The sequence below is a fragment of the Lutra lutra genome, chromosome 12 (genome assembly GCF_902655055.1).
Source record: "Lutra lutra chromosome 12, mLutLut1.2, whole genome shotgun sequence".
In the NCBI taxonomy this organism is placed as follows: Eukaryota; Metazoa; Chordata; class Mammalia; order Carnivora; family Mustelidae; genus Lutra; species Lutra lutra.
The window spans coordinates 56,217,800-56,244,490 of NC_062289.1; the positions used below are offsets into that span (position 1 = coordinate 56,217,800).

The 26,691-nt window shown below is 38.2% G+C and overlaps 1 protein-coding gene across 7 annotated transcripts in view; it reads right to left on the bottom strand.

Moving 5' to 3' along the window:
* L3MBTL4 (L3MBTL histone methyl-lysine binding protein 4) overlaps positions 1–26,691 on the bottom strand; it is a 465,624-nt gene that overhangs the window by 89,378 nt on the left and 349,555 nt on the right. For 5 of the 7 annotated variants that reach the window (XM_047697687.1, XM_047697681.1, XM_047697686.1 and 2 more), the window contains 2 exons: positions 20,493–20,563; positions 20,292–20,360 (listed from right to left, as the gene is read on the bottom strand). In XM_047697687.1, coding sequence (XP_047553643.1) covers positions 20,292–20,360; positions 20,493–20,563 — 140 coding nt within the window. Of the gene's footprint in view, positions 1–18,634; positions 19,513–20,291; positions 20,361–20,492; positions 20,564–26,691 lie in introns of those variants that run through there. The other 2 variants (XM_047697684.1, XM_047697683.1) reach the window with 2 other exon arrangements.

Consider the following 26,691-nt stretch of genomic DNA (forward strand, 5'->3'; position numbering starts at 1 on the left):
AAGTTCTGTTTCTCTGGTTGTCTCTGGGTTGTCCACTCTTCACAGCTCTCGACAGAGAACAAGTAGAGGCTCATCACCTGACAACTGGTGTCTGCACCCCATCCCCTGACAATGTTCATGGGACCAGCTAAGCATGCCGGCTGAAGAGACTGGGATAGGGAAAGCTGTGTTCTCCCATAACCAGGGACGGTGTCAGTGTGGGGAAGAGGATGTGTCAGAGGCAGATTCCAGTTTGAGAGGGTTATTTTTGGAATACTCCAAGGAAGCGTATGGCATGGCTGCCCACACTGCACCAGACTTGGTGCTGTGGAGTTGAGTTTTCAGAGTTGTCAGTCCTTCAAGCCTTATAACTAAAAATAAATATCTACTTATTAAGGCAGATTTATTTTTACTCAGACTTTTTTTTTATTCTTGTACTATAACTTTTCTCCACATTTGAATTTTCAAAATATTTTGTCAATAATGCTTATGTGTTCAAAATCCATAAGCTATAAATTATGTCTTGATTCCATCAAAAAAATAAAAACTGGCTTTCTTATTTTCAAGTGCTTCTAGAACTTGACAGAAAAAGTTTTCTCGAAAAGCAGGATGAAGGGAATTTTTGGAAAGATAATATAGAACATATTAAATAAGCTAAAAAAAAAAAGCTCAAGATATCCTAGAAAGAAGGCTAAGAGGCATCCAGACCCCTCCACCTACTTCCAAGAATTTTCTTCCTGCTTTGAGCCTCACTGGTGGCCACGCTGAAGCTCTAGCAAGCCCAAGAGTGTAGGAGTTTCAGAGCATCTGGCAGAGAAACAAACTCATCATTCAAATCTCAGCACCTCCAAAATCTCTATCTCAATACCTCTAATCTCAGCTGGTCTCTGAATTGGGACTCAGGGCTCTGCTATTTATTTTTTAAAGTAAAGCTCTCCTTTTTAATGAGAAACTTTTATTATATTCAATTCTCCCCTGAAAGCTCTTATTATTAATATTTTAACTGACATCTGAAGAAACCAGCAGACTGCCTGCAGGAGAGCATTAGCAAGAAGAAAGGCAGTATCAACGCCCCAGAAGAACCAGTGTATCATGTATGTGGTCTTACCAGGATACATATGTCTGCGATGGCTGTTAACATCTTTCCAGACTGAACTGAGAAGATTCATTACTTATGCCTATTATGCCATAAGTTTCACTTGTCAGAATGTCTGTCTTGACTTAATTGTGGGTACCAAGCTCCTATCCTTAGAATCACCTTTCAGCCCCTTGCAAATAGTCCCCTACCTTGCCCCACAGACTCCAGCTTGATTCATTCCTCTATCTGGCCCACATCACACCAAGGACTGCTGAGTCATCACAGAGATCCTAAGCACTATAATTACATTTTTAAAAAAATTAATGTTTCATTTTTGAGAGCAGTTTTGGGTTTATAGAAAGTTGACCTGATAGTACTGAAGTTCCCTATGGTTCCCCTCTCTTAAAAACCACTGATTTTTTTGCTGTTTTTACAGTTCTGCCTCTTATAGAATATTATATAGCTGAAATCATAGAGTATACAGTCTTCTCAGATTGGCTTTTTTCACTTAGCAATATGCCAGTTTTAACTCATTTCTTTTTAATGTTAATAATATTCCACTGTATGGATGTACCACGGTTTACTTACTGGAGGACATTTTGGTGGCTTCCAGCTTCTAGTGATTAGAAACAAAGCTTCTATAAGCATTTGTGTGTAAGTTTCTGTGTGAACATAAGTTTCAAGCTCATTAGGGTAAAGACCTAGGAGCAGGAATGCTGGATCCTATGATAGTTCTGTGTTTAGTTTTAGAAATGAACTGCCCAACTCTTCCAGAGTGGCCATGCTGTTTCGTGTTCTCAGCCGTGCTGAGTGACAGCCCCTGTTGCTCCACAACCTCACTGGTTTGGGGAATTGGGGCCATCTCAACAGGTGTGTAGACACATGGCATTGTAATTTGCAGTTCCCTGATGACATAGGATGCTGAGCGTCATTTCGTGTGCTCATTTAGGTCTGTGTCTGCTGATGCTTCTGTTCCTATCTTTGCCCTCTTAAAAAGTGGGCTGTCTTCTTATGGTTAATTCTTAACACTTCTTTGTATATTTTGGACACAAGTCTTTTATCAGATAGATGTTTTCCAAATATTTTCTCCCAGTCTGTGGCTTGTCTTTCATTTGCTTGACAGTGTCTTTCACAGAACAGAAGTTTTAAGTTTTAATGGAATCCAACTTCTCACGTTTCTCTTTTATAGATTGTGCCTTTGGTGTTGTATTTAAGAACTCATTGCCAAACACAAGGTCAGAGAGATTATCTCCTGCGTAGTGTTCTAGAAGTTTTATATTTCTGTGTCTTACACTGATGTCTGTGATCCATTTTGAATTTGTTGCACTTGTGATATCTTTCGTTTTTTGTCTTTTCTCTCTCTCTCCTTTCTCTCATTTTAATGGAAAATTTATGTAATTTGTTTTTCTCTCCTTTCTTGGCATATTAATTATACTTTAAGATTTCATTCATTTCACTTATCCATAAACTAGAATCACCTCATACATTGTTGTTATGATGATTTTAGAAAGCATTTGAACTGTGATTTATTAGACCAATTAAGAATATGAAAAACAGGAGATTTTTTTTTTTAAAGATTTTATTTATTTATTTGACAGAGAGAAATCACAAGTAAGCAGAGAGGCAGGCAGAGAGAGAGGAGGAAGCAGGCTCCCTGCTGAGCAGAAAGCCCGATGTGGGGCTCGAACCCAGGACCTGGGATCATGACCTGAGCCGAAGGCAGCGGGCTTAACCCACTGAGCCACCCAGGCGCCCCCAAAAACAGGAGATTTTTAACTTACTTCCATTTACTCCTTCTTTAATGTCCTTTCTTTATATAGGTCTGCCTTTCTGACCCATAGCATTTTCTTTTTCTTTGAAGTACTTCTTTTAACATTTCTTTCAAGATAGGTCTACTGGTGATAAATCTCCTTTACCTTTGTTTTTCTTTGTCTGAGAAAGTCTTTATTCCTCCTTCACTTTTGAAGGATAATTTCCCTGTGTTCAGAATTGTTGGTTGTGGGTTTTTTTTTCCCTTTTAATATTTTAAATATTTCACCCTACTCTCCTTTTGCTTAGATGGCTTCTGAAGAAAGTCAAGTGTAATTCTTATTGCTTCCCTATAGGTAAGGATTTTTTTTTTTTCTCTGACTTCTTTCAAGATTTTCTGTCTTCAATTTTTTTTGGTTTGAATATGGCATACCTGGGTGTAGAATTGCTCATATTCATCCTCCTTAGTGTTTTTGTGTTTCCTGGATCTGGGGTTTGGTGTCTTGTCAGTTTTGGAAAATTCTCAGCCATTATTATTTCAAATATTTCTTCTGTCCTTGTTTATCTTTCTTCAGATCTTCCCATTACAAGTATTTTACACTCTTTCTAATAGTTCCTCAGTTTGGGTATTCTGTAGCACCTTTTCATTTTCCCCTTCGCTTTTCAGTTTGGGAAATTCTACTGACATCGCTTCAAGCTCACTGATCCTTTCCTTGGCCCTATCTGGTCTATTGATGGGACTACTCAAATCATGCTGCATTTCTCTTACAGTGTTTTTTTATTTCTAGCTTTTCCTGTTGATACCTTTTTAGAGTTTCCATCTCTTTGCCTATATTACCTCTCTATTCTTGCATATTCTCTTTTCTCCATTAGCGTTCTTATCATAGTTACATAATCACAAAGCTATATCATGGTTAAATCCCCAGTCTGATCATTCCAAAATGTCTGCCACATCTGAGCCTATTTCTGATGCTTGCTTTATCTCTTCAGTCTGTTGTGGGTTTGTTTTGTCTCTTAGCATGCCTTGTTGTTTTTGTTGAAAGCCAGACATGATGTATCAGGTAATAAGAACTTAGGTAAAATGTCTTTAGTGTGAGATTATATGTTAAAACAACAAGCAGTTAGGCTGTTCAATGTTTGGTTCATCTGTACATGTCAGATGTCAGAGGTTCCAGCTTCCTCTAGAATCCTGTTTCTGTCTCTATTGTCTTTGGGTTTCTCTAGAAACTCCTTAAACACAGTGTGTGTCTCAGAGTTCTCAGTTATAAATCTACTGTTATTTTAGTGCATCCTATTGATGTGGTGGTCAATATACTGGTTGGGGAAGAGGTCTAGAGTCTTAAGATTAAAACCAGTTTTTTGTTTTTTTATTTTTTTTTGTTTATGGGTGTGAGTGCCTGTGGTCTTAGAATAGTTTATTAGACTTTCTCTTTTCCCTTCCCTTATGTGAGACACACAGCTAGAGCAGATTGGAGTTGTTTAACTGCCTTTCCCCCAGGACATATAAAACATTGACAAAATAGTTTCCCTTAAGGGCAGGACCTCCACTCTCTGATAGACCTGAAAGTGTTGCTGATTTTCAGTTTGTTCAGCTTCTTTTTTGTGAGGATGAGAATGATGACTTATACATCAAAACTGAAACCAACAATTTCTTTTACCTGTGACGATTCCCATAGGCCAACAATGTCAGTAAGAATGCTGTGGCAGAGTCACTTTTCCCCTCAGTTCCCTGTGAGAGAAAACCCACGGGGCATGAAGCCCAAGAAGGCTCTTAAAATTCAATGTATACACAGCTCATAGCATAAGTTGGCTTTCTAAATAATACAATACACAAAGTGTATTATACACTGATCATTTGTTTCTATCTATCCTTCACCTAAACTAAAAATGGCAGAATGTATTTTCACCAACTTTAAAGGACATGTGGTAGTCTCTAACCTAATGAAGAAATTATGTAGTAAGCATGGAATTCACTGTTAGGGATCACAGGGCATTTCCAAACTGAGCCATCAGTGTCTGTGGAGCTGTAGCTAGGGTCGTTGCTGGTCTGAAGGGTCATGCCACACAGAGTGAGACAGATGCTTGGACAGAGAGAACACTAATTTCAAAGATGAACCTCAAAAAACCACGACCCTACAGTTGATATAAATATCAATTTGCTATTAAGCTCCTTCTCTCAGACACTCTACTGTAGCGTGCAGGGTAAGGAGCAACAACTTATTCCTTCAGTGGTGGTTAGTCCCACAAATGTCCTCATATAACTGTATGACTACTTACTGTGACTTTGTTTGAAATGTAAAGGCAAAATAAATAAATATATTCATGAATGAGCATTTAATTAAATAAATTTTGGTAGAATCATCCAGTGAAATTTTGTGGCTGTTAAACAAGAATATGGCAGAAATTCCACCCTCAGTATGATGGAGTAGCTTCAGTAGACCAACCCTCCTACAAAGGATGACAAGGAAAGCAGGCCCACAGATGATTCAGATTGGTATTATAAGGCACAGAATAAATAACTGTGACTAATGTGTTTAAGAAATCAGATGACAAAATAAAAATTTTACTCAAGAATTTAACCCATTAAAAAAAAATCATAATGTGTTACGGCACCTGGGTGGCTCAGGTCATGATCTCAGAGTTGTGAGATTAAGCTCCATGTCAGGCTTTGTGCTCAGCAAGGAATCTGCTTGAAATTATCTCTCTCCCTCTTCCCCTTCCCCTTGATCTCTCACTCCCTCTCAAATAAATAATCATAATGTGAAAATTCTAGAACAGAAATATGCAAAGAATTAACTAAAAATTCATTGGGGAGAGCAGTCTGGAGACTACTGAAGAGAATATTAGTGATCCTGAAGAAAGATTAGTGGAAAAAGAAATCCAAACTGAAGCATGTAGTTCAAAAAGAAAGGAAAACACAGAAAATAGCATATAAGACATATAAACAAGAAACAGTGTATTATACTTGTAGATCAAATCTCAAGAGGGGGAGAAAAATGAGGCATAAGCAATATTTGAAGAGATAAAAGTAAAAAAAAATTTCAAAATAATGAAACCCATTTATATACCTACAGATTTAAGAAGCACTATGAACCCCCCAAAGACAGAGGGAACTACATTTGGGCACTTCATAATAAAACTTCTGAAAATCAAAGACAACAGAATATTCTAAGCAGCTGGAGACAACAAGATACACTCCAACACACATTCTCTTCAAAGGAGACATAATAAAACCTCAAATGACTTCTTGAGGAAAACTATGGAGGTCAGAAGACAATAAGATATCATCTTTTTAAAAGCTGAAAAAAAAATCAACTGGCAATTAAGAATTCTATAACCAGCAAAAATATTCTTCAAAAGTTAGGGCAAAAGAAAGACACTTATGGAAAAGAAAAAACATAGCTAGGAGACACTCTAAAAGAAATACAAAAAGGAACTTGCACAGAGGAAAAATGATCCTATACAATGATGGATATTATACTAGCTATGATATCTACTAAAAGAACAATAAAAATGTACATCCAACAAGGTAATAGAGGGAAAATAGTATAATAAAATAAGTTCTTGGTGAATAAAAAATAAAGCAAGAGGCGGAGGGTGTCAGCTTCTGCTTTGTCCTCAGCCAGCCTTCTGTTCCCTCATCAAAGGAGGAGAGGAGTCAAGATGGCGGAGAAGTAGCAGGCTGAGACTACTTCAGGTAGCGGGAGATCAGCTAGATAGCTTATCTAAAGATTGCAAACACCTAAAAATCCAATGGGAGATCGAAGAGAAGAAGAACAACAACTCTAGAAACAGAAAATCAACCACTTTCTGAAAGGTAGGACTGGCGGAGAAGTGAATCCAAAGCGACGGGAAGATAGACCGCAGGGGGAGGGGCCGGCTCCCGGCAAGTGGAGGAGCAACGGAGCACAAAATCAGGACTTTTAAAAGTCTGTTCTGCTGAGGGACATCGCTCCAGAGGCTTAACCGGGGTGAAGCCCACGCAGGGTCAGCGTCGCCTCAGGTCCCGCAGGATCACAGAAGGATCGGGGGTGTCTGAGTGTCGCAGAGCTTACAGGTATTAGAAGGGGAAGCCGGCTACAGAGACAGAGCCGAGGAGTGAGCTCTCAGCTCGGGGTTACTTTGAACCGGTCGCAGGCTTGGTGAGCTCAGAGCGCGGCCGGAGGCCAGGGTGACGGGAGTAATTGGGCGCTGTTCTCTGAGGGCACACTGAGGAGTGGGGCCCTGGGCTCTTGGCTCCTCTGGGCTGGAGACCAGGAGGCCGCCATCTTCATTCCCGCCCTCCGGAACTCTACGGAAAGCGGAAAGCGCTCAGGGAACAAAAGCTCCCGAAAGCAAACCCAAGTGTATTACTCAGACCAGCCCGGGTAAGGGCGGAGCAACTCCACCTGGGGCAGAGACACTTGAGAATCACTACAACAGGCCCCTCCCACAGAAGATCAACAAGAAAACCAGCAGGACCAAATTCACCTACCAAGGAGTGCAGTTTCAATACCAAGGAGAGCAGCAGAATTCCAGAGGAGGAGAAAGCAAAGCACGGAACTCATGGCTTTCTCCCCATGATTCTTTAGCCTTGCAGTTAATTTAATTTTTTTTCTTTTTCAATTTATTTTTCTTCTTCGGCTAAATTTTTTTTAACTTTTACCCTTTTCTTTTTTAATGTTTTTTAACTAGTTTATCTAATATATATATATATATATATATATATATATATATATATTTTATTTTCCTTTTTATATTTTTTCTTTATTGGTTTTCTTTTTTTAATTGTTTCTTTTTTTTTTTTTTTTTCTTTCTGAACCTCTTTTTTTATCCCCTTTCTCCCCCCTCACGATTTGGGATCTCTTCTGATTTGGTTAAAGCATATTTTCCTGGGGTTGTTGCCACCCTTTTAGTATTTTAGTTGCTCCTTCATCTACTCTTATCTGGACAAAATGACAAGGCAGAAAAATTCACCACAAAAAAAGGAAAAAGAGGCAGTACCAAAGGCTAGGGACCTAATCAATACAGACATTGGTAATATGTCAGATCTAGAGTTCAGAATGACGATTCTCAAGGTTCTAGCCGGGCTCGAAAAAGGCATGGAAGATATTAGAGAAACGCTCTCGGGAGATATAAAAGCCCTTTCTGGAGAAATAAAAGAACTAAAATCTAACCAAGTTGAAATCAAAAAAGCTATTAATGAGGTGCAAACAAAAATGGAGGCTCTGACGGCTAGGATAAATGAGGCAGAAGAAAGAATTAGCAATATAGAAGACCAAATGACAGAGAATAAAGAAGCTGAGCAAAAGAGGGACAAACAGCTACTGGACCATGAGGGGAGAATTCGAGAGAAGTGACACCATAAGACGAAACAACATTAGAATAATTGGGATTCCAGAAGAAGAGGAAACAGAGAGGGGAGCAGAAGGTATATTGGAGAGAATTATTGGAGAGAATTTCCCCAATATGGCAAAGGGAACAAGCATCAAAATCCAGGAAGTTCAGAGAACCCCCCTCAAAATCAATAAGAATAAGTCCACACCCCATCACCTAATAGTAAAATTTACAAGTCTTAGTGACAAAGAGAAGATCCTGAAAGCAGCCCGGGAAAAGAAGTCTGTAACGTACAATGGTAAAAATATTAGATTGGCAGCAGACTTATCCACAGAGACCTGGCAGGCCAGAAAGAGCTGGCATGATATATTCAGAGCACTAAACGAGAAAAACATGCAGCCAAGAATACTATATCCAGCTAGGCTATCGTTGAAAATAGAAGGAGAGATTAAAAGCTTCCAGGACAAACAAAAACTGAAAGAATTTGCAAATACCAAACCAGCTCTACAGGAAATATTGAAAGGGGTCCTCTAAGCAAAGAGAGACCCTTAAAAGTAGTAGATCAGAAAGGAACAGAGACAATATACAATAACAGTCACCTTACAGGCAATACAATGGCACTAAATTCATATCTCTCAATAGTTACCCTGAATGTTAATAGGCAATATGCCCCAATCAAAAGACACAGGGTATCAGAATGGATAAAAAACAAAACCCATCTATATGTTGCCTACAAGAAACTCATCTTAAACCCGAAGACACCTCCAGATTTAAAGTGAGGGGGTGGAAAAGAATTTACCATGCTAATGGACATCAGAAGAAAGCAGGAGTGGCAATCCTTATATCAGACAATTAGATTTTAAGCCAAAGACTATAAAAAGAGATGAGGAAGGACACTATATCATACTCAAAGATCTGTCCAACAAGAAGATCTAACAATTTTAAATATCTATGCCCCTAATGTGGGAGCAGCCAACTATATAAACCAATTAATAACAAAATCAAAGAAACACATCGACAATAATACAATAATAGTAGGGGCCTTTAACACTCCCCTCACTGAAATGGACAAATCATCCAAGCAAAAGATCAACAAGGAAATAAAGGCCTTAAATGACACACTGGACCAGATGGACATCACAGATATATTCAGAACATTTCATCCCAAAGCAACAGAATACACATTCTTCTCTAGTGCACATGGAACATTCTCCAGAATAGGTCACATCCTTGGTCCTAAATCAGGTCTCAACCGGTATCAAAAGATTGGGATCATTCCCTGCATATTTTCAGACCACAATGCTCTGAAGCTAGAACTCAATCACAAGAGGAAATTTGGAAAGAACCCAAATACATGGAGACTAAACAGCATCCTTCTAAAGAATGAATGGGTCAACCAGGAAATTAAAGAAGAACTGAAAAAATTCATGGAAACAAATGATAATGAAAACACAACGGTTCAAAATCTGTGGGACACAACAAAGGCAGTCCTGAGAGGAAAATATATAGTGGTACAAGCCTTCTCAAGAAATAAGAAAGGTCTCAAGTACACAACCTAACCCTACACCTAAAGGAGCTGGAGAAAGAACAAGAAAGAAACCCTAAACCCAGCAGGAGAAGAGAAATCATAAAGATCAGAGCAGAAATCAATGAAATAGAAACCAAAAAACAATAGAACAAATCAATGAAACTAGAAGGTGGTTCTTTGAAAGAATTAATAATATTGATAAACCCCTGGCCAGACTTATCAAAAGAAAAGAGAAAGGACCCAAATAAATAAAATCATGAATGAAAGAGGAGAGATCACAACGAACACCAAAGAAATACAGACAATTATAAGAACATACTATGAGCAACTCTACGCCAACAAATTTGACAATCTGGAAGAAATGGATGCATTCCTAGAGACATAAACTACCACAACTGAACCAGGAAGAAAGAGAAAGCCTGAACAGACCCATACAGTAAGGAGATTGAAACAGTCATCAAAAATCTCCAAACAAAAGCCCAGGGCCAGACGGCTTCCCGGGGGAATTCTACCAAACATTTAAAGAAGAACTAATTCCTATTCTCCTGAAACTGCTCAAAAAAATAGAAATGGAAGGAAAACTTCCAAACTCATTTTATGAGGCCAGCATCACCTTGATCCCAAAACCAGACAAGGATCCCATCAAAAAAGAGAACTACAGACCAATATCCTTGGTGAACACAGATGCGAAAATTCTCACCAAAATACTAGCCAATAGGATTCAACAGTACATTAAAAGGATTATTCACCATGACCATTGGATTTTATTCCGGGGCTGCAAGGGTGGTTCAACATCCGCAAATCAATCAATGTGATACAACACATTAATAAAAGAAAGAACAAGAACCATATGATACTCTCCATAGATGCTGAAAAAGCATTTGACAAAGTACAGCATCCCTTCCTGATCAAAACTCTTCAAAGTGTAGGGACAGACGGCACATACCTCAATATTATCAAAGCCATCTATGAAAAACCCACCGCAAATATCATTCTCAATGGAGAAAAACTGAAAGCTTTTCCGCTAAGGTCAGGAACACGGCAGGGATGTCCGTTATCACCACTGCTATTCAACATAGTACTAGAAGTCCTAGCCTCAGCAATCAGACAACAAAAGGAAATTAAAGGCATCCAAATTGGCAAAGAAGAAGTCAAACTATCCCTCTTTGCAGATGATATGATACTATATGTGGTAAACCCAAAAGACTCCACTCCAAAACTGCTAGAACTTGTACAGGAATTCAGTAAAGTGTCAGGATATAAAATCAATGCACAGAAATCAGTTGCATTCTCTACACCAACAACAAGACAGAAGAAAGAGAAATTAAGGAGTCAATCCCATTTACAATTGCACCCAAAACTATAAGATACCTAGGAATAAACCTAACCAAAGAGGCTAAGCATCTATACACAGAAAACTGTAAAGTACTCATGAAAGAATTTGAGGAAGACACAAAGAAATGGAAAAATGTTCCATGCTCCTTGGTTGGAAGAATAAATATTGTGAAAATGTCTATGCTACCTAAAGCAATCTACACATTTAATGCAATTCCTATCAAAGTACCATCCATTTTTTTCAAAGAAATGGAACAAAGAGTCCTAAAATTTATATGGAACCAGAAAAGACCTCGAATAGCCAAAGGAATATTGAAAAAGAAAGCCAAAGTTGGTGGCATCACAATTCCGGACTTCCAGCTCTATTACAAAGCTGTCCTCATCAAGACAGCATGGTACTGGCACAAAAACAGACACATAGATCAGTGGAACAGAATAGAGAGCCCAGAAATAGACCCTCAACTCTATGGTCAACTCATCTTCGACAAAGCAGGAAAGAATGTCCAATGGAAAAAAGACAGCCTCTTCAACAAATGGTGTTGGGAAAATTGGACAGCCACATGCAGAAAAATGAAATTGGATCATTTCCTTACACCACACATGAAAATAGACTCAAAATGGATGAAGGACCTCAATGTGAGAAAGGAATCCATCAAAATCCTTGAGGAGAACACAGGCAGCAACCTCTTCGACCTCGGCCGCAGCAACATCTTCCTAGGAACTTCGCCAAAGGCAAGGGAAGCAAGGGCAAAAATGAACTATTGGGATTTTATCAAGATCAAAAGCTTTTGCACAGCAAAGGAAACAGTTAACAAAACCAAAAGACAACTGACAGAATGGGAGAAGATATTTGCAAACGACATCAGACAAAGGGCTAGTGTCCAAAATCTATAAAGAACTTAGCAAACTCAACACCCAATGAATAATCCAATCAAGAAATGGGCAGAAGACATGAACAGACATTTGTGCAAAGAAGACATCCAGATGGCCAACAGACACATGAAAAAGTGCTCCGTATCACTCGGCATCAGGGAAATACAAATCAAAACCACAATGAGATATCACCTCACACCAGTCAGAATGGCTAAAATTAACAAGCCAGGAAATGACAGATGCTGGCGAGGATGCGGAGAAAGGGGAACCCTCCTACACTGTTGGTGGGAATGCAAGCTGGTGCAACCACTCTGGAAAACAGCATGGAGGTTCCTCAAAATGTTGAAAATAGAACTACCCTATGACCCAGCAATTGCACTGCTGGGTATTTACCCTAAAGATACAAACGTAGTGATCCGAAGGGGCACGTGCACCCGAATGGTTATAGCAGCAATGTCTACAATAGCCAAACTATGGGAAGAACCTAGATGTCCATGAACAGACGAATGGATAAAGAAGATGTGGTATATATACACAATGGAATACTATGCAGCCATCAAAAGAAATGAAATCTTGCCATTTGCGACGACGTGGATGGAACTAGAGGGTATCATGCTTAGCGAAATAAGTCAATCGGAGAAAGACAACTATCATATGACCTCCCTGATATGAGGGAGAGGAGATGCAACATGGGGGGTTAAGGGGGTAGGAGAAGAGCAAATGAAACAAGATGGGATTGGGAGGGAGACAAACCATAAGTGACTCTTAATCTCACAAAACAAAATGAGGGTTGATGGGGGGAGGGGGTTTGGGAGAGGGGGGGTGGGATTATGGACATTGGGGAGGGTATGTGTTATGGTGAGTGCTGTGAAGTGTGTAAACCTGGCGATTCACAGACCTGTACCCCGGGGATAAAAATATATTATATGTTTATAAAAAATAAAATTAAAAAAAAATAAAGCAAGAAATATAAAAATAAATATGACACTATTAAGAAAAATAGAAAATTATTAAAATGATAGCTATAAACCCACCTTAATGGTGATAACATTGCAAATAAATGTATTAAATACTTTTTTAAAATACTTTTTTAAAATAATTAAAAGACTACTATATTAAGATGGATATCAAAGTAAGTATCACATGCCACTTCCAAGAGACATACTGAAATATAAACACAGAGATGAGAATATAAAAGTATGGAAAGACTAACACTAACCATCCAAATATTAACCAGAGAAAACCGATGTGCTAACATTAATACCCAATAGAGCAGACTGTAGGGAAAGACATACTAGGATAAATAAAGATACATTTCAAAATGATAAAAGGAGAAATTGATCAGGAATATAAAATAATTCTAAAGTTACATTAACCTAATAATACAGCCTGAAAAAATATATATAGATAAAGGAGAAATCATCATTAATTCTACAAACATAGAAGAGGGATTTAACACAGTTCTCTCAGGAACCAGTAGAAGAAAAAAAAAGCAGAAAAACAAGCAGACAAAAAAATAAGAAAGAAAAGTAAAACTAATATCAGTAAAAATAAAGATCTAATAACATGATTAACAAACTCATTGTTCAGAATATATTCTCTGACCACTGTAGAATAAGGCTAGAAACCAATGAAGATAAGATAATAAACCCCACAAGTATCTCGAAGTGAGGAATTAATAATCAACCCATAGACAAAATGATCCACAGTGTAAATGAGAAAAAAATTGAATTAAATGGTTATCAAATTTGATAAATCAAAAATAGTTTAATGTAGGAAAGTGATCTTAGATTAATATTAATAGCTTTAAGTGAATACTTAAAAATTAATTATCCAGGCAATCATTTAAAGAAGTTAGAGAAACAATAATAATAAACCACAAAAAAAGGGGAATCAGGAAAACTGAAATATAATAGCAGAAATTAATAAAAGAGAAAACAAATGCACAGTAGAAAAAAAATCAACATAGTCCAAAGTAAGAAATTTTAAAAATCTAAAGTACTTAATCTATTAAAGAAATTGAATTATAATTAAAATTTTCCCATTAAAAAAGTCCAGGCTCAGATAGCTTTTCTGGTGAATTTATCTAAATAGTTAAGAAAGAAATGTCACTTTTCTTCCAAAAATTTTTTGTGGAAATGGAAAAAGAGTACACCCTCCCAATTAATTCAGTTTATGAGGTCCTCAGACTCTTCATACCAAAACATGATGAGGTCTTTATGAGAAAGAAAATTCACAGACCAACTACTCTTATAAACATATTTGAAAACATCCTTTATAAAATACAGTTCTCACTCAGCATGAGCTAAATACAAGGTGAGCTTAATAATTAATGGGGAAAACTGATTTCTCTATGACCTTTGCAAATTTTGATCAAAATATTAAAAATATTTTACTGTTGATTATAGTTGTATAAGGAGATTTAAACAATAGAAGGGGTAAGAATTTTAGTACACTGTGATTTAAAACATTAAAAACATTGAGATAAAGCATTATATTTCTTTCTAAAAAATGTATCAGAGGCGAGCAGTGTTGGTTTTCCTCTTGTCCTATATGTACGATACAGAGCAAGCATCGTTTCTGTGCTTTGGTAAATTGTCATACTCCTTTCTGAGTTTGGGTCAGTTTCTACCATCTTATTTTTCACATGTACAATGCTCTGAATATCTCTGCAAGTCCCTTTAACGTGAAGGGCTCTTCCCACGGTACATGTTCATCTGGTTGTCCCAGCAGCTTCCCATTTATGTCCGAGAGTCTGTTCTCCCCGAGTCCCTCTGGCAGCACAGTTAGTGTCTCTCAAACGAGGGCGGTGCCAGCATCTCCAGGGTGGGCTACTCTTTCTATAAATCTGTGAACGTTTAATTAGACTTTCACTTCCAATGTTTTCACTTTGTTTCTTTACTGTACTTTCCTAAGTTGGGGCCAATGGAGTATCCACTTCTGTAAAACATCCCATGTGTTTGTCTCTGGGAGCAAGAAGGCCATATCCTCCATGCTTTGCTGTCAGTATGTGAACTGAATAACGGAAATGCTCAGGCCAGTCACTGACAGCCTTTGAAAGAAGAGATATTATTGGTCACTGATCATTAGGCAGATCTGTGAGTTAGGTGGTGATTTGTGGACTAAAGGGCTAGCACTTTGTGCAATGGTCCACAGTTAACATACTGTGGTAACTAAAAGCTGAATTGTGTTGTTAGGGGACTGGAATTATTTCACTGCATATTCAGCAAGGTGAGGTCTACCTGTATTGGTAAAGAAATACTGGTTCTAAGTTCTGACTGGGGTGTTGGTACATGAATATTTATTTATTGAAATTCATTGAAGACAGACACATAAAACTTCCAGACTTTTCCAAAAAATATGGTAAACCTCAACAAGACATTTCCTTAAGAACATGTGGTCCATATACGCTATGGAGTATTATGCCTACATCAGAAAGGATGAATACCCAGCTTTTGTATCAACATGGACAGGACTGGAAAAGATTCTGCTCAGTGAAATAAGTCAAGCAGAGAGAGTCAATTATCATATGGTTTCACTTACTTGTAGAGCACAAGGAATAACACGGAGGACATGGGGAGATGGAGAGAAGTGAGTTGGGGGAAATTGGAGGGGGAGATGAACCATGAGAGACTGTGGACTCTGAGAGACAAACTGAGGGTTGCGGGGGGCAGTTGGGTAAGCTTGGTGGTGGGTATTGTGGAGGGCATGTATTGCATGGAGCACTGGGTGTGGTGCATAAACAATGAATTCTGTTACACTGAAAAGAAATTAAATAAAAAAATCATTGTAACTCACCACATTAACAAAATAAAAAGAAAAACCATGTGACCATTCAAATAGATGCAGAAAAAGGCATTTGCTAAAATTCAATCCCTATTCATAAAAATAAAAACACAAACTAAAAGAGTAGGCAGCTTTCTCAACCTATTAAAGGGCACTACAAACACTACAGTAAACCTCATATTTAAAAGTCAACTTCTGAACACTTTCTTCCTGAGACTGAGAATGAGACAAAGATACCTTGCTATCACATTTCTATTCCACATTACACACGAGGCCCTGGCTCAGAGAAACTGCCTAACATTATTGAAAACTATTAAAGAATGCCTAATTAAAAGGAAGGATGTACCATGCTCATGAATGAGAGCGTGCCAGTTCACCTGGAATTGACCTATACATTCACTGCAATTCCAGTCAAAATCAGAGTAAGTTGTTTGGGGGGGCGGTGTGTGCATGTATGTAAATAGACAAGCTCTTTAGATATGCAAAGGAACAAGAATAGCCCAGCAATCCCAAAGAAAAAGAACAAAATTGGAGGAGCGGCCTTTTTGGCTATCAGGATTTATGATATAAAGTTAAGAAGTCATAGTAATTAAACCAGTACGGTACCGGCACAAGCACAGACAAGCCAATGGAACAGAACACAATCCAGAAACAGACCCATCCATACACGGTCACTTGATTTACGATAAGCAATGGGGAAAAGAAGGCCTTTTTTACTAAATGATGCTGGGTCAACTGCATATTCATATAAAAAGTGAATCTTGGTTCCTTTGCTATGTCATGTATAAAAAATCTGTCCAGGTGATTTTTAATCTGAAAGATCAAACAGTAAAGATTCTAGAATAAAAAACAGCAGAATATCTTCATGAACATATAATGGGCAAATTTTTTTAAACAGGACACTAGCAGTGCTAACCAAAATGGAAAGGATTAATGGACCCTATTAAATTTTGGACTTTCTATCGATCACAAGGCCCCATTAAGAGAGTGAGATGGCAAATCACAGACTGGAGAAGGTATTTGTAATATATCTAACCAAAAATAGACTTGTTTACAGAAATCAAGAATTCCTATACATCAATAAGAAAAGGACAATCTAAAAGACAAATGGGAAAGACATTTCACAAAAAAAGGATGTTCAAATAGCCAATAAACACGAAAATGTGTTCAAGCCCATTTGGCCTCAGGGAAATGCAAAATTAAGAGCATGATTAACTAGTACTGCAAACCCAAATAACTGGCCAAGACGAGGGTCTGAGTAGTAACTGCTGGCAAGGATTTGGAGTGCCTGCAAGTCCCAAACTGTGCTGGCAAGAGTGTGTTGGTGCAACCACTTTGTAAAAATACTTGACGCCAGCTCCTAAATGCAAACCCATTCAGTTACCCAGAAATTTCCCTCTTCGGTCTGCACCCTACAGAAATGTACACACAGATCCACCAAATCACATAAAAGAACTTTTCTAGCAGCACCACTGCTGAGAAGGCAAAACTGAAAGCAACCAATATTAAAATGGACAGATAAACTGTGGCATCTTCATAAAATTGAGTAATATGCAGTATTAAGAATAAGCAAAGAATCAAACCATGGTTTGAATGAATCTCACAAACATAATGTTAGCAAAAAGTCAGATGTGAAAGGATACATACTGTGTGATTTCAATGATAAAATGATCAAAACAGGGCAAAGCAATGGACAGTGATGGAAATCAGAAGTGTGATGTCCTGACTGGAGGTGGTAACCGGACCACACGAGGGAGGTTTCTGCTCAGAATCTATTTCTTGACCCAAATGGTGCCTAAGTGAGAATAATCTCCTGAACTTGTCTAAAATTATTGCTTAAAAAATAAAAGAACGTAGCAGGTGTACATGAGAGCCATGTACATCATGCAGCTAAGGGAAAAAGTCAACTATAGTTCACCAAACATGATTCTATACCAGTACAAAACAAAAAGGTGAATTACAGATCCAAAATAAATCTGTGAGGGATTTATTAACAACGTTTATCTTTTTCATGCTTATATTGTGTTATTTTTTTGCCTTATGAAATGTTTGGATTTGTAAAAAGGTGAGCCTTAGTTACACATTTGAGAACAAAAGATAGTAAACAGTTAAAATACAAGTTTTCGAGCTGAACATTCTACAATATCAAAGATGTCCCCTGGGGCAGGGCACTGCGGTGGCCTAGACAGTGACATGCATCTGTGGTACCCAGTAGCTAAGTTTTAGCTGCTCTGGTTCTGGGCTTTCTAAGTGAGCAAAAGGGCAGATCGCTAAGATGAGCAGGTCCTTTATACTTGATGGAAATGTGCTTCCATCAGCTTCACTCAACTTGTACTCAAAGGAGCAGATTCTGTGCAGTCATCTGTGGAACATTCATGGAGAGAAGGTAAAACCTGAAAGGTCACCACGCAGATGCCCAACTCAAGTCCAAAGAAGGGATGTGGCACGGCAGATACGGCAACAGTATCATCATGCATTATTTTACTTAACAAAAGACGGCGAAGAGAACTACAATTTGCCATGTCTCATGTATAACACTTGACAGGCTTACCTGCAAACCTATTGACTGGGAAGACAAACTCTAACTTCCATCAATTTTACTACCAGACACCCTTTCAGATAATCACATTTTCCTCAATAAAGTTATATGACTAATTTAAAATTTCTACCATCCCATCTTACTTTTAATCATTATTATGGTGAAAGAAAGACAATCATATGTCTAAGAAGTATCCTTGAAAATTGTGGGTAGATTTTTAAATTTTATATCTGCCAGGAATAGCTATTGTGAATAAAATGATTTAGGAAACAAAGATGTTTCCAAGTAAAAACTGAAAACACACCCAAGATATGAAAAACGCAAGCTGCACATGCATGTGTACACACGTACGCACAATCTGTAAATATTAGAAGTACAGCATTTCCCCTCATAGGAGAAATGGAGAACACATTTTAGCCCATTTTCCTTTTTAAAAAAGTACTCTGATGAATTAAGAAGGTGTTTATTCATATCTATACCCAGAACAACAATAAGCGCAAGAACTTAGAATTTATGCTCAGATTTATAGGCTTGCAAAAAATAAAAGCAAAATAGTAAATAATTGTTTAATGTCACAATCACACCCTGAACTCTCCCTTCTCTGCGACAACTTTCATTCAGAGCAACTTCCTCTTTTTTCTCTATAAAGCAATGTTCTTCTCTTTGGTTCTCTGGATTTGCCCATGCTTTTACCAGAGATGGCTTGTCCCTAATTACAATTCCTTGCTATTCCTCAGTAAACTCATTTTGCTGGTAAAATAACTGGTCAGCATTATAAACCTTTTAAAAGTGATGCAGGAAAGAATAAGTACACAGTGAACAAGTTAGAAGAGATTTCATCTTTCACATTATGCAAATGCATTTTACTAGTGATATTTTCTATTTTTATAAGGATGATCCTCATTACTACTTTTACTATGTGAATTACAAAATTGACTGTGTATCTGTTTTAACAGGAACATATACATAATTACTCTGTGGAGATATTTTCAAAAGTGTCAAAATATGAATTAAAACACTGACACTTTTTAAGGGCTCCTTATACGGCTCCAAAACACATGTTGTTTACAGAATGGAGGCTCTGTAAGATGGATTAGAACATTTGTATGGAGCAGTTTCTAAAATATCAGTCATTTATTTTATTTAAGGCAACGTTCAGATCTGATGATATTACCCAGAAATGCTTCTGGTTAGGGAGCAAAGTGTAGATGCACAATGAAACCAAAGTAACTTCACCGCCTTCCATTTTCTTCGGAAAAGATTCCTCCTCCCTTTGTGGCTGAGATGGAATCAGGAGTCGTTCAGCCGTGAGCTGAGCTTGGTGCCTGCCTGGAGTGAATGGGTTAGCTCTGCTCAGAGAGGTCAGAGCTCTTTTTGGACAATGACTGCCAAGCACTCTTTACTCCTTAAGAAAAGACTAACAAGCAATCACATTGGAGAGGAGTGCAGTGCTACCGAGTTGTTTTAATTTGTTGCATTTTTTACCAAGTCAGCAGAAAACTCACTAATTTTCTTTTCCTCTGTAGGAGAAACAGGACTCCTGCCGTGTTCTGGGAGATACAAACATGCAAAACTACTATGGCTGAAGACATAAGATACTCATTACAAGTCACCAATATTTTCATCTGATTGAATAAAAATTATTGCACTAAAAGAACACAACTGAGGGGAAACTTATTCCTTAGCTAGCTTGCTACAGTATAACCTCAAAATTGTAGATGCAATTCTGTCTAAAAGAGCGAAACTTATTTGGAAAGAAACAGAATTAAATGAAAACATGCAATTCTTTTTCCTACACTAATAATCCTTCAGCTTTTAGTTTTAAGTTTAAACAAAGCTTCCCGCCCCCGCCACCCCCCTGCCGCCCAACAACTTTCTTGGGTGTCTTAATACTTAGATACATTTCCCAGTCCCTCAACATATAAAAATGCCATGAGATGCTCCTTCATGCCCTAGGCAGATGGCAGAGAAGTTCCGCCACTGAGACCTTTACTTCGATAGGTCTTGATTTGTCTTATCATGAATGAGGATCACAGAAATTACAGTCTAGTCCTTTCACTTTAAAAATGAGAAAATTGAGGTTGGGGTGGAGAAGTATTGGAACCTACTTGTCTGTAGGGTTGGGACTAGAACACAAATCTCTTCTTGTCTCGTCAAGCTCTTTCCACTATCCCCTCCTGGAATGATAAAACCAACCCGGCAAACAAATCAGACATTCTTCACAACAAAAAGCATAGTCTGTGTTTTTGCTAGTGTTTGTTTTTTGTTTTTTTTTTTGTTTTTTTTTTTTTGTTTTTTTTTTTTTTTACCTCTGAAGAGATTATCCAAGTCAATATCTTCTTTTCCTTTGATTTTCAAACACTTTGCCTGCTGTACAAGTCTGGGCAAAGAACAGAAATAAAATCTAGATTCATTATCTGGTGAGGTAAGAATAAATCATGACAGAAGCACAAATTTAAATAGAAACCACAGGCTAAACAATAGTGAATTTGCAGGTATTCTGCTGCACAGAGCCTTGTTACAATTCTTCTTCAGCTTAAGATTTTAAAAAAGTATTTTCCGTCAGAAAATCTAACTTTGAAACCTGCAACCTGAAAGCTCTTCCCCTCTCCAACCCCCCTTCAGTCTGTTACAGCAGAAAGTTTCTAGAACTCTCTGGGGGATGATCCCTTCAGGTTCTGAGAAGGAGCTATCAGGGATGATAATGGATGGTATGGTTAGCAAGAGGGTAAATAGTAACTGCTACTGATGATTTTAGCTCTTATTTTAATCAGAAGATTATAGACATAGACATTGTGCTTAAACAACTGTATAAAGTAATTTAGTTACACAGTTGAATGTCAGAGAATTAATTAACTTTTAAAATGCTCCTGTATGCAGTAAGGACTAATTTTGTAACTCTTCCGTCATGCAACTTTATTAAAAACTTGAGGCTCATGGTTTGTAATGAATATGGAAGTTTCTAAAATGAAACTTTTTCTAGTCTTGCTAATTACTAAGTATCATTTTGAGTAGAGAAACCTTGAAATCGTTGATTAATTTATCTGTATGTATTTATGATTTTCACGAAAATTGTAATAGCTTGCTTTACAAATGCATTTTCCTATTGCACTTGTACAGCAGCTCTCTTCTTTTATCCTCACTGACAAGCTTTCAAGTACTGTTTCAATTTTTGTTTTAGATGAGGACACTGATTCAGTCACCAAAACCTTACACAGGAATCGAAGTGACTTATACATAATTGGAGGTAATTTTGCCTATTTATGACATTATATTTATAATCTCTGTCATGGTAAAAACATATTCTATTAGATATATATATTTTTACCATTAGACATTTTAAAAAAGATTTTACTTATTTATTTGGCAGGGGAGCAGCAAGCAGTGGGAGGGGGAGAAGCAGGCTCTCTGCTGAGCAGGGAGCTGGATGCAGGGCTTGATCCCAGACCCTAGGATCATGACCTGAGCCAAAGGCAGATGCCTAACTGACTGAGTCGCCTAGTTGTCCCCTGTTAGATAATTTTTAATCAAAAATGCAAGACACAGAGGAAGAATTTCTTCTGCTATCCCACCGTGGATCTTAAAATGAAGGCCTAATAGCTACTTCTGGGGCACCCTTGCTCTGGGTAGTGAAGCTGCAGTATAGTGGGGAGACCAGCACCCTCAGCAGAGAAAACCTGCATCCAGGCTCTAGGCTTGTACCCTGGAGCTCATCTCTAAACTCTCAGCTTAGGTCTCAGCTTCCCAACGTGCAAAATGGAGACTGAACAATTTGCGAAACTCTGTATTATAAAATAGTTTGCAAACTTTTATTCGGCACTGATGTGTACAAAAATGTGAGGAATACTTTCATTAATCAATACGCTTAATATTCATTATGCTCTGCATATATACAGATCATCAGGATTTATTTATCTCCTTGTAGGAAAGAATATGAGCAATAGAAAGAGGGCTTGGATTTAAGCAGTGGAGAGAGCTGGTCAACATGGAAAGCCAGAGGCACAGTGTGCGCACTCAATAGCCATGGTGTCGTCATTTTGCAAAGAATAAAATGGAAAAAAGTACCATTTTAGTCTGCTTATATATTTTGGCAAATATTTGTTTGGGTATATTCCCCCAAACTTTACAAATCTGATGAAACTGAGTTGATTTTCAAACCATCTTAAAAGCATCCCTTTACAATAGATCCTGATGAAGATCTTGATTCTATCTTCAAAATTTGAAAAATAGAAGCTAGCATGCCTTATATAACTTTGATGGGGACTTTAAAAAGCAATTTAAAAATAAATGAAATAAATTTACTGAGTGGCTTTAAAATAAAATTCCAGGCACTGCCATTAACCACAGACATATTTCAGTACAGTCTTGCTTTCAAAGTGATTACATCACTAGGGAGATACACCAAGTCAACCCCTGTAATCAGTTCAGGCTCAGTAACATTTCTTGAGGGAGATAGGCACCTTCTAAGGACCCTAGACTCTTCACTCTGTTCACCCTCATTTCATTCTCACAAAAGCTCTATAAGGTAGAGGTATAAGACCCTGGATATAAATAAGTAAACGGAGGCTAAGAGACACTAAACCACTTTTCCATCTTGGTGAGTCAGTGGTGAGATGCAGACTTAAGTCTGCAGACTCCAAATCCAGGTTCCCCCTACTCTGTGCATCACTGTCCAGGGCTTGCGGAGCACTCACAGAAGGAAGGCATCAAGAAGGTGTCACAAGGCACAGCAAAAGAAAGGGAGAGTCAGGAATGCTCCTGACAGCTGGAGGGAGAGACGGCCTGGAGCTAGGCAGGAGGGGAACTCTGTGGAGGATGCAAATTGGGTCTGGTCCTAAAAGAACGGAGACGTGCAGGACTGGAGGGCTTGTAAAGTTCTAGAAAATTAAGGTGGGAGAAAAGCAGGAACTGCAGCAGACCAGGCATCAGCACAGTAAGAGAGAGGATGTTTGGCAGCCACGAAGAGACTCGTCAACCTACTGGGCCGACGCACCTGCACTGTGCAGGGAAAGGAGGGCTTGGAGGTGAGGCTAAAAGAACAAGCTGAAGCCAAGTCATGGAGAGCCTTGCACGCTGTTCTCAAGTATTGGACTTCCTCTTGCTGGCAGAGGAAATGTGATTGAAGTGTTGCATCTGGAAAGAGTCTCCTGCACACCGGTGGGCAGCAGAAATGTTTGGTCATGATTAGGCCAGTAATGTGCCAAAGATTATTTGTTTGTATTTTAGCTAAAAAGGCCATACCATTGAAATCTCCAGGTATTACTCTTTCAATGGTAATTCTGCTTGAAACCTGGCCCATATCTTTCATCATAGTTCCAGGTGCTCCAAACAACCTTCAAAGTCTTTTATTAATGCAATTGCTGGTGCAGCAGAAATGTCAGGCTAGTGTGTGTCTATGTACCCCTGATTACCTCTACACAGGAGTGCACAACTTAGAGAATCACTGCTTCTGTTGGGGAGACTGGCCACTGTCATCCTATAGTCTCTGCTACTCCCACTTATTTTCCACTTGCCTTGTCCTTTGGATTTTGCTACTTCCAGTGAAAAAAAGGGGGCTGCATGCTCTCTGACCCCCTTTCTATGCTGCTGCTACCTTTAACAAGGCAAGTTAGTGGCTGCTGTTTCTGGGCTCAGTGAATGCTAGGCCCTGAACTAGATGTCTAACATGAAGGGGGCAGTATTACTCTTATATCTATGTGCTGAAAAACACAAAGAGGTTAAATAAGTCACACAGTAAGCTGAAGACCTAAAGTGGAAAAATCAAAATTTGGAGTTAAGTCAGATTAGTCTATGGAGTCAGATGCTGTCTAGAACAGGACTTGCCAACAGCAGCCCGTGAGTCAAATCCTGCCCATCGCCTGCTTCTGTGAATGGAACTGTAGTAGAATACAGCCTTGCTCATTCATTACTTACTGTCCGCGGCTGCTTCCCAACTACACTGGGCAAGCTGAGGAACTACAGTAGAGATCGTAAGACTGGCTGAGCCTAAAATATTTAGTCTCTGGCCCTTTAGAGAAAAGGCTTGCTGACTCCTATTCTAGCAGTAAAGGAAAAGTTTTCTAAAGCCAAAAATATACATATGACATGTGATGGTTTTACATACTACCTTTTCACAAAATTGCCTTAACTAACTGTAGTTAGTTATCACTTAGAATAGGGCTTCAAAGGCAAATATTGAGCTCTGACTTTTTATTTTTTAAACGGATTGCCCAGGTCCAATCAGTGTTTCCTTAAGGTTTTCCTACAAGCAGGTACTACCTTCATTTCATTCAAACTCATTCATGTAGCTTTACCTACATGCAGGTAATATTACATTCAGCCAGAATGGTATCTGCCACCAAGAGACTCAGAATCTACCAGAAGATACAGATGGGTGCAGTGCCAACTTTCACACAAAGCAGATTGAGAAAAGGGCTCCAGGTAGAGATGAGAAACTGCTTTGGTATGACAAAGTAGGAGTGGATTTTCTGCTTAAAAAGGCCAGTGAGATCAGAAAAACCTTTCAGGAGGAGGGGAGTTTGTGTAGGCCTCCAAGCAAGTTTTACTAAGGGAAGTGTGAAGACGAACGTTGCAGAAACACCGGCAGGTGGAGGTTTGGCTGGGGGAATAATGCATGCTAGGTGCGGTGTGTGATGAAGTGAGATGTGCAGGCTGGGGACGTGTCATGAGGACTGCAAGGGCTTTCTACACAAGTATGTATGGATTCTGTGTGTGTGTGTGTGTGTGTGTGTGTGTACACTTGTATGTGTGTTTGTATATGTGAATTTAGTTATAGTAATGTAAAATAACTCAAGAACCTATGAGACTCTAAGGACAGAATCATACAGTATGGTTTATAAATAAAATATAATTCAACTTTTAAAACTACTGCATTACCAACCACCAATAAATAACATACATATGAAAATGTTTATTGCAGCATTATTTAAGGAGGAAAAATACTGGAAACAACCTGAGTATCTGTTGATTGGGGAGTTAGTTGAATAGATTAGAGTATGTCTACGCTATGAAAAATGATATGTTATTTAAAACAATGCATTGGACCCATTTGTGTGAATATGACAAATTACCCATGACATACTGTTAAATAAGTAAAATATATTTTTAAGCTAGTATCTCTTATTGTCAGACTTTAAGCCAGCAAACAATATTTTTACATGGGAGTCCATAAGAGACAAGGAAAATCTGTTTTTTCTTTTTCTTTGTGAGCAGACTTAGTTGTTTTAAGTCTTTAAAACTTTGCCATATAAAAGTAAAAGTCCAAGACCAGACTATTTTTCTTCTGGCCACAAATGCTGACTTCCTGTGCCTTGTTCAGGTGCCTTGTTCAGAGTGCCATTGTAAACTTGGGATAAAAATATGTGTGCATTTTATTAAAGTTTCAGTATTTAATGTCAGGGTCCTTTAAAATGTCACTGACATGTTAACCTGTCAGGAACGCAGCCTCTTTCCCCTATATTCAATATGATTGCATCCTAATCTATCCAGAGTGATATAAACCAACCTTGAGAGAAACATTAGCATAAAATTACTGTAATATTTAAAAAAAAATGAATGTATATCTGAATATCTATATGCATACATAAACACAGAAAAAGTGTAAAAGAGAACATTATTATTCATACAAGTAACCTCAGGATACACTGAGAAGTGAGGAGTGAGTGAGAAAGCATGTTTCTAAAAACTTCTCTATTACCTGAGTTATTGCAGTGGGAATTTTATCATATTTTTACCAGGCTATATGTTAGGTTATTTAACCAGAAAAAGGCTGAGTGTTATTAATTTTTTAATTTTTAATTTTTTTCCTCTTTACTCTTCTGTATTTTCTAATTTTCCTATAATACAAAAAATTTCTTTAGTTATGAGAAAAAATCATGTTAAATGTCCTCATTTTACTATTTGCAATGAGTGGAAAATAACTGTTTTAAAGCCAGATCAAGGATGTAGCTGAGAACAAATGCCCACTGGTGCTTGGGCAACAAAGTTTTGTTTTTCTGGAGTGCGGGAACACCAGTATTCCTTTATGCAAGGAACCATGGACATCTTAGCACACACTGTTCTGAAGCATTTAATTACTAAGAGGCTGGGCCAAGGCAGGATTCCAGAAATCCAGAGATCCACAATAAATTATAAAATGCCTCGTGAGAACCAGCTCAGAGAAATATTTTTAAAGATCTTTTTAAGGCATACATTGAGTATTTTATAACATTCCGACAGAAGTGTAAATTTGTTTACAAACCACCAGACTATTACGAGGTGCCACAGGAAGCAAGGCGTGAAGAATCCCATGAGGGCCAAGTCCTTTTTCCCTAGCACTGTCACTGTCTACGTTCCTGAGCTGATCTTGACACAACTCCTTCTCATTTTGCACAATATTCAACAGAACCCCCCGCCCCACACACACACACACACACTTTTTGCCCTAATGGCGTGGATCTGCTTATGGTCTCTAGGAGGTTAAGATAGGAAACTGCCGGAAACTTTGCAAATGTTGCCTGTTCACTCCCT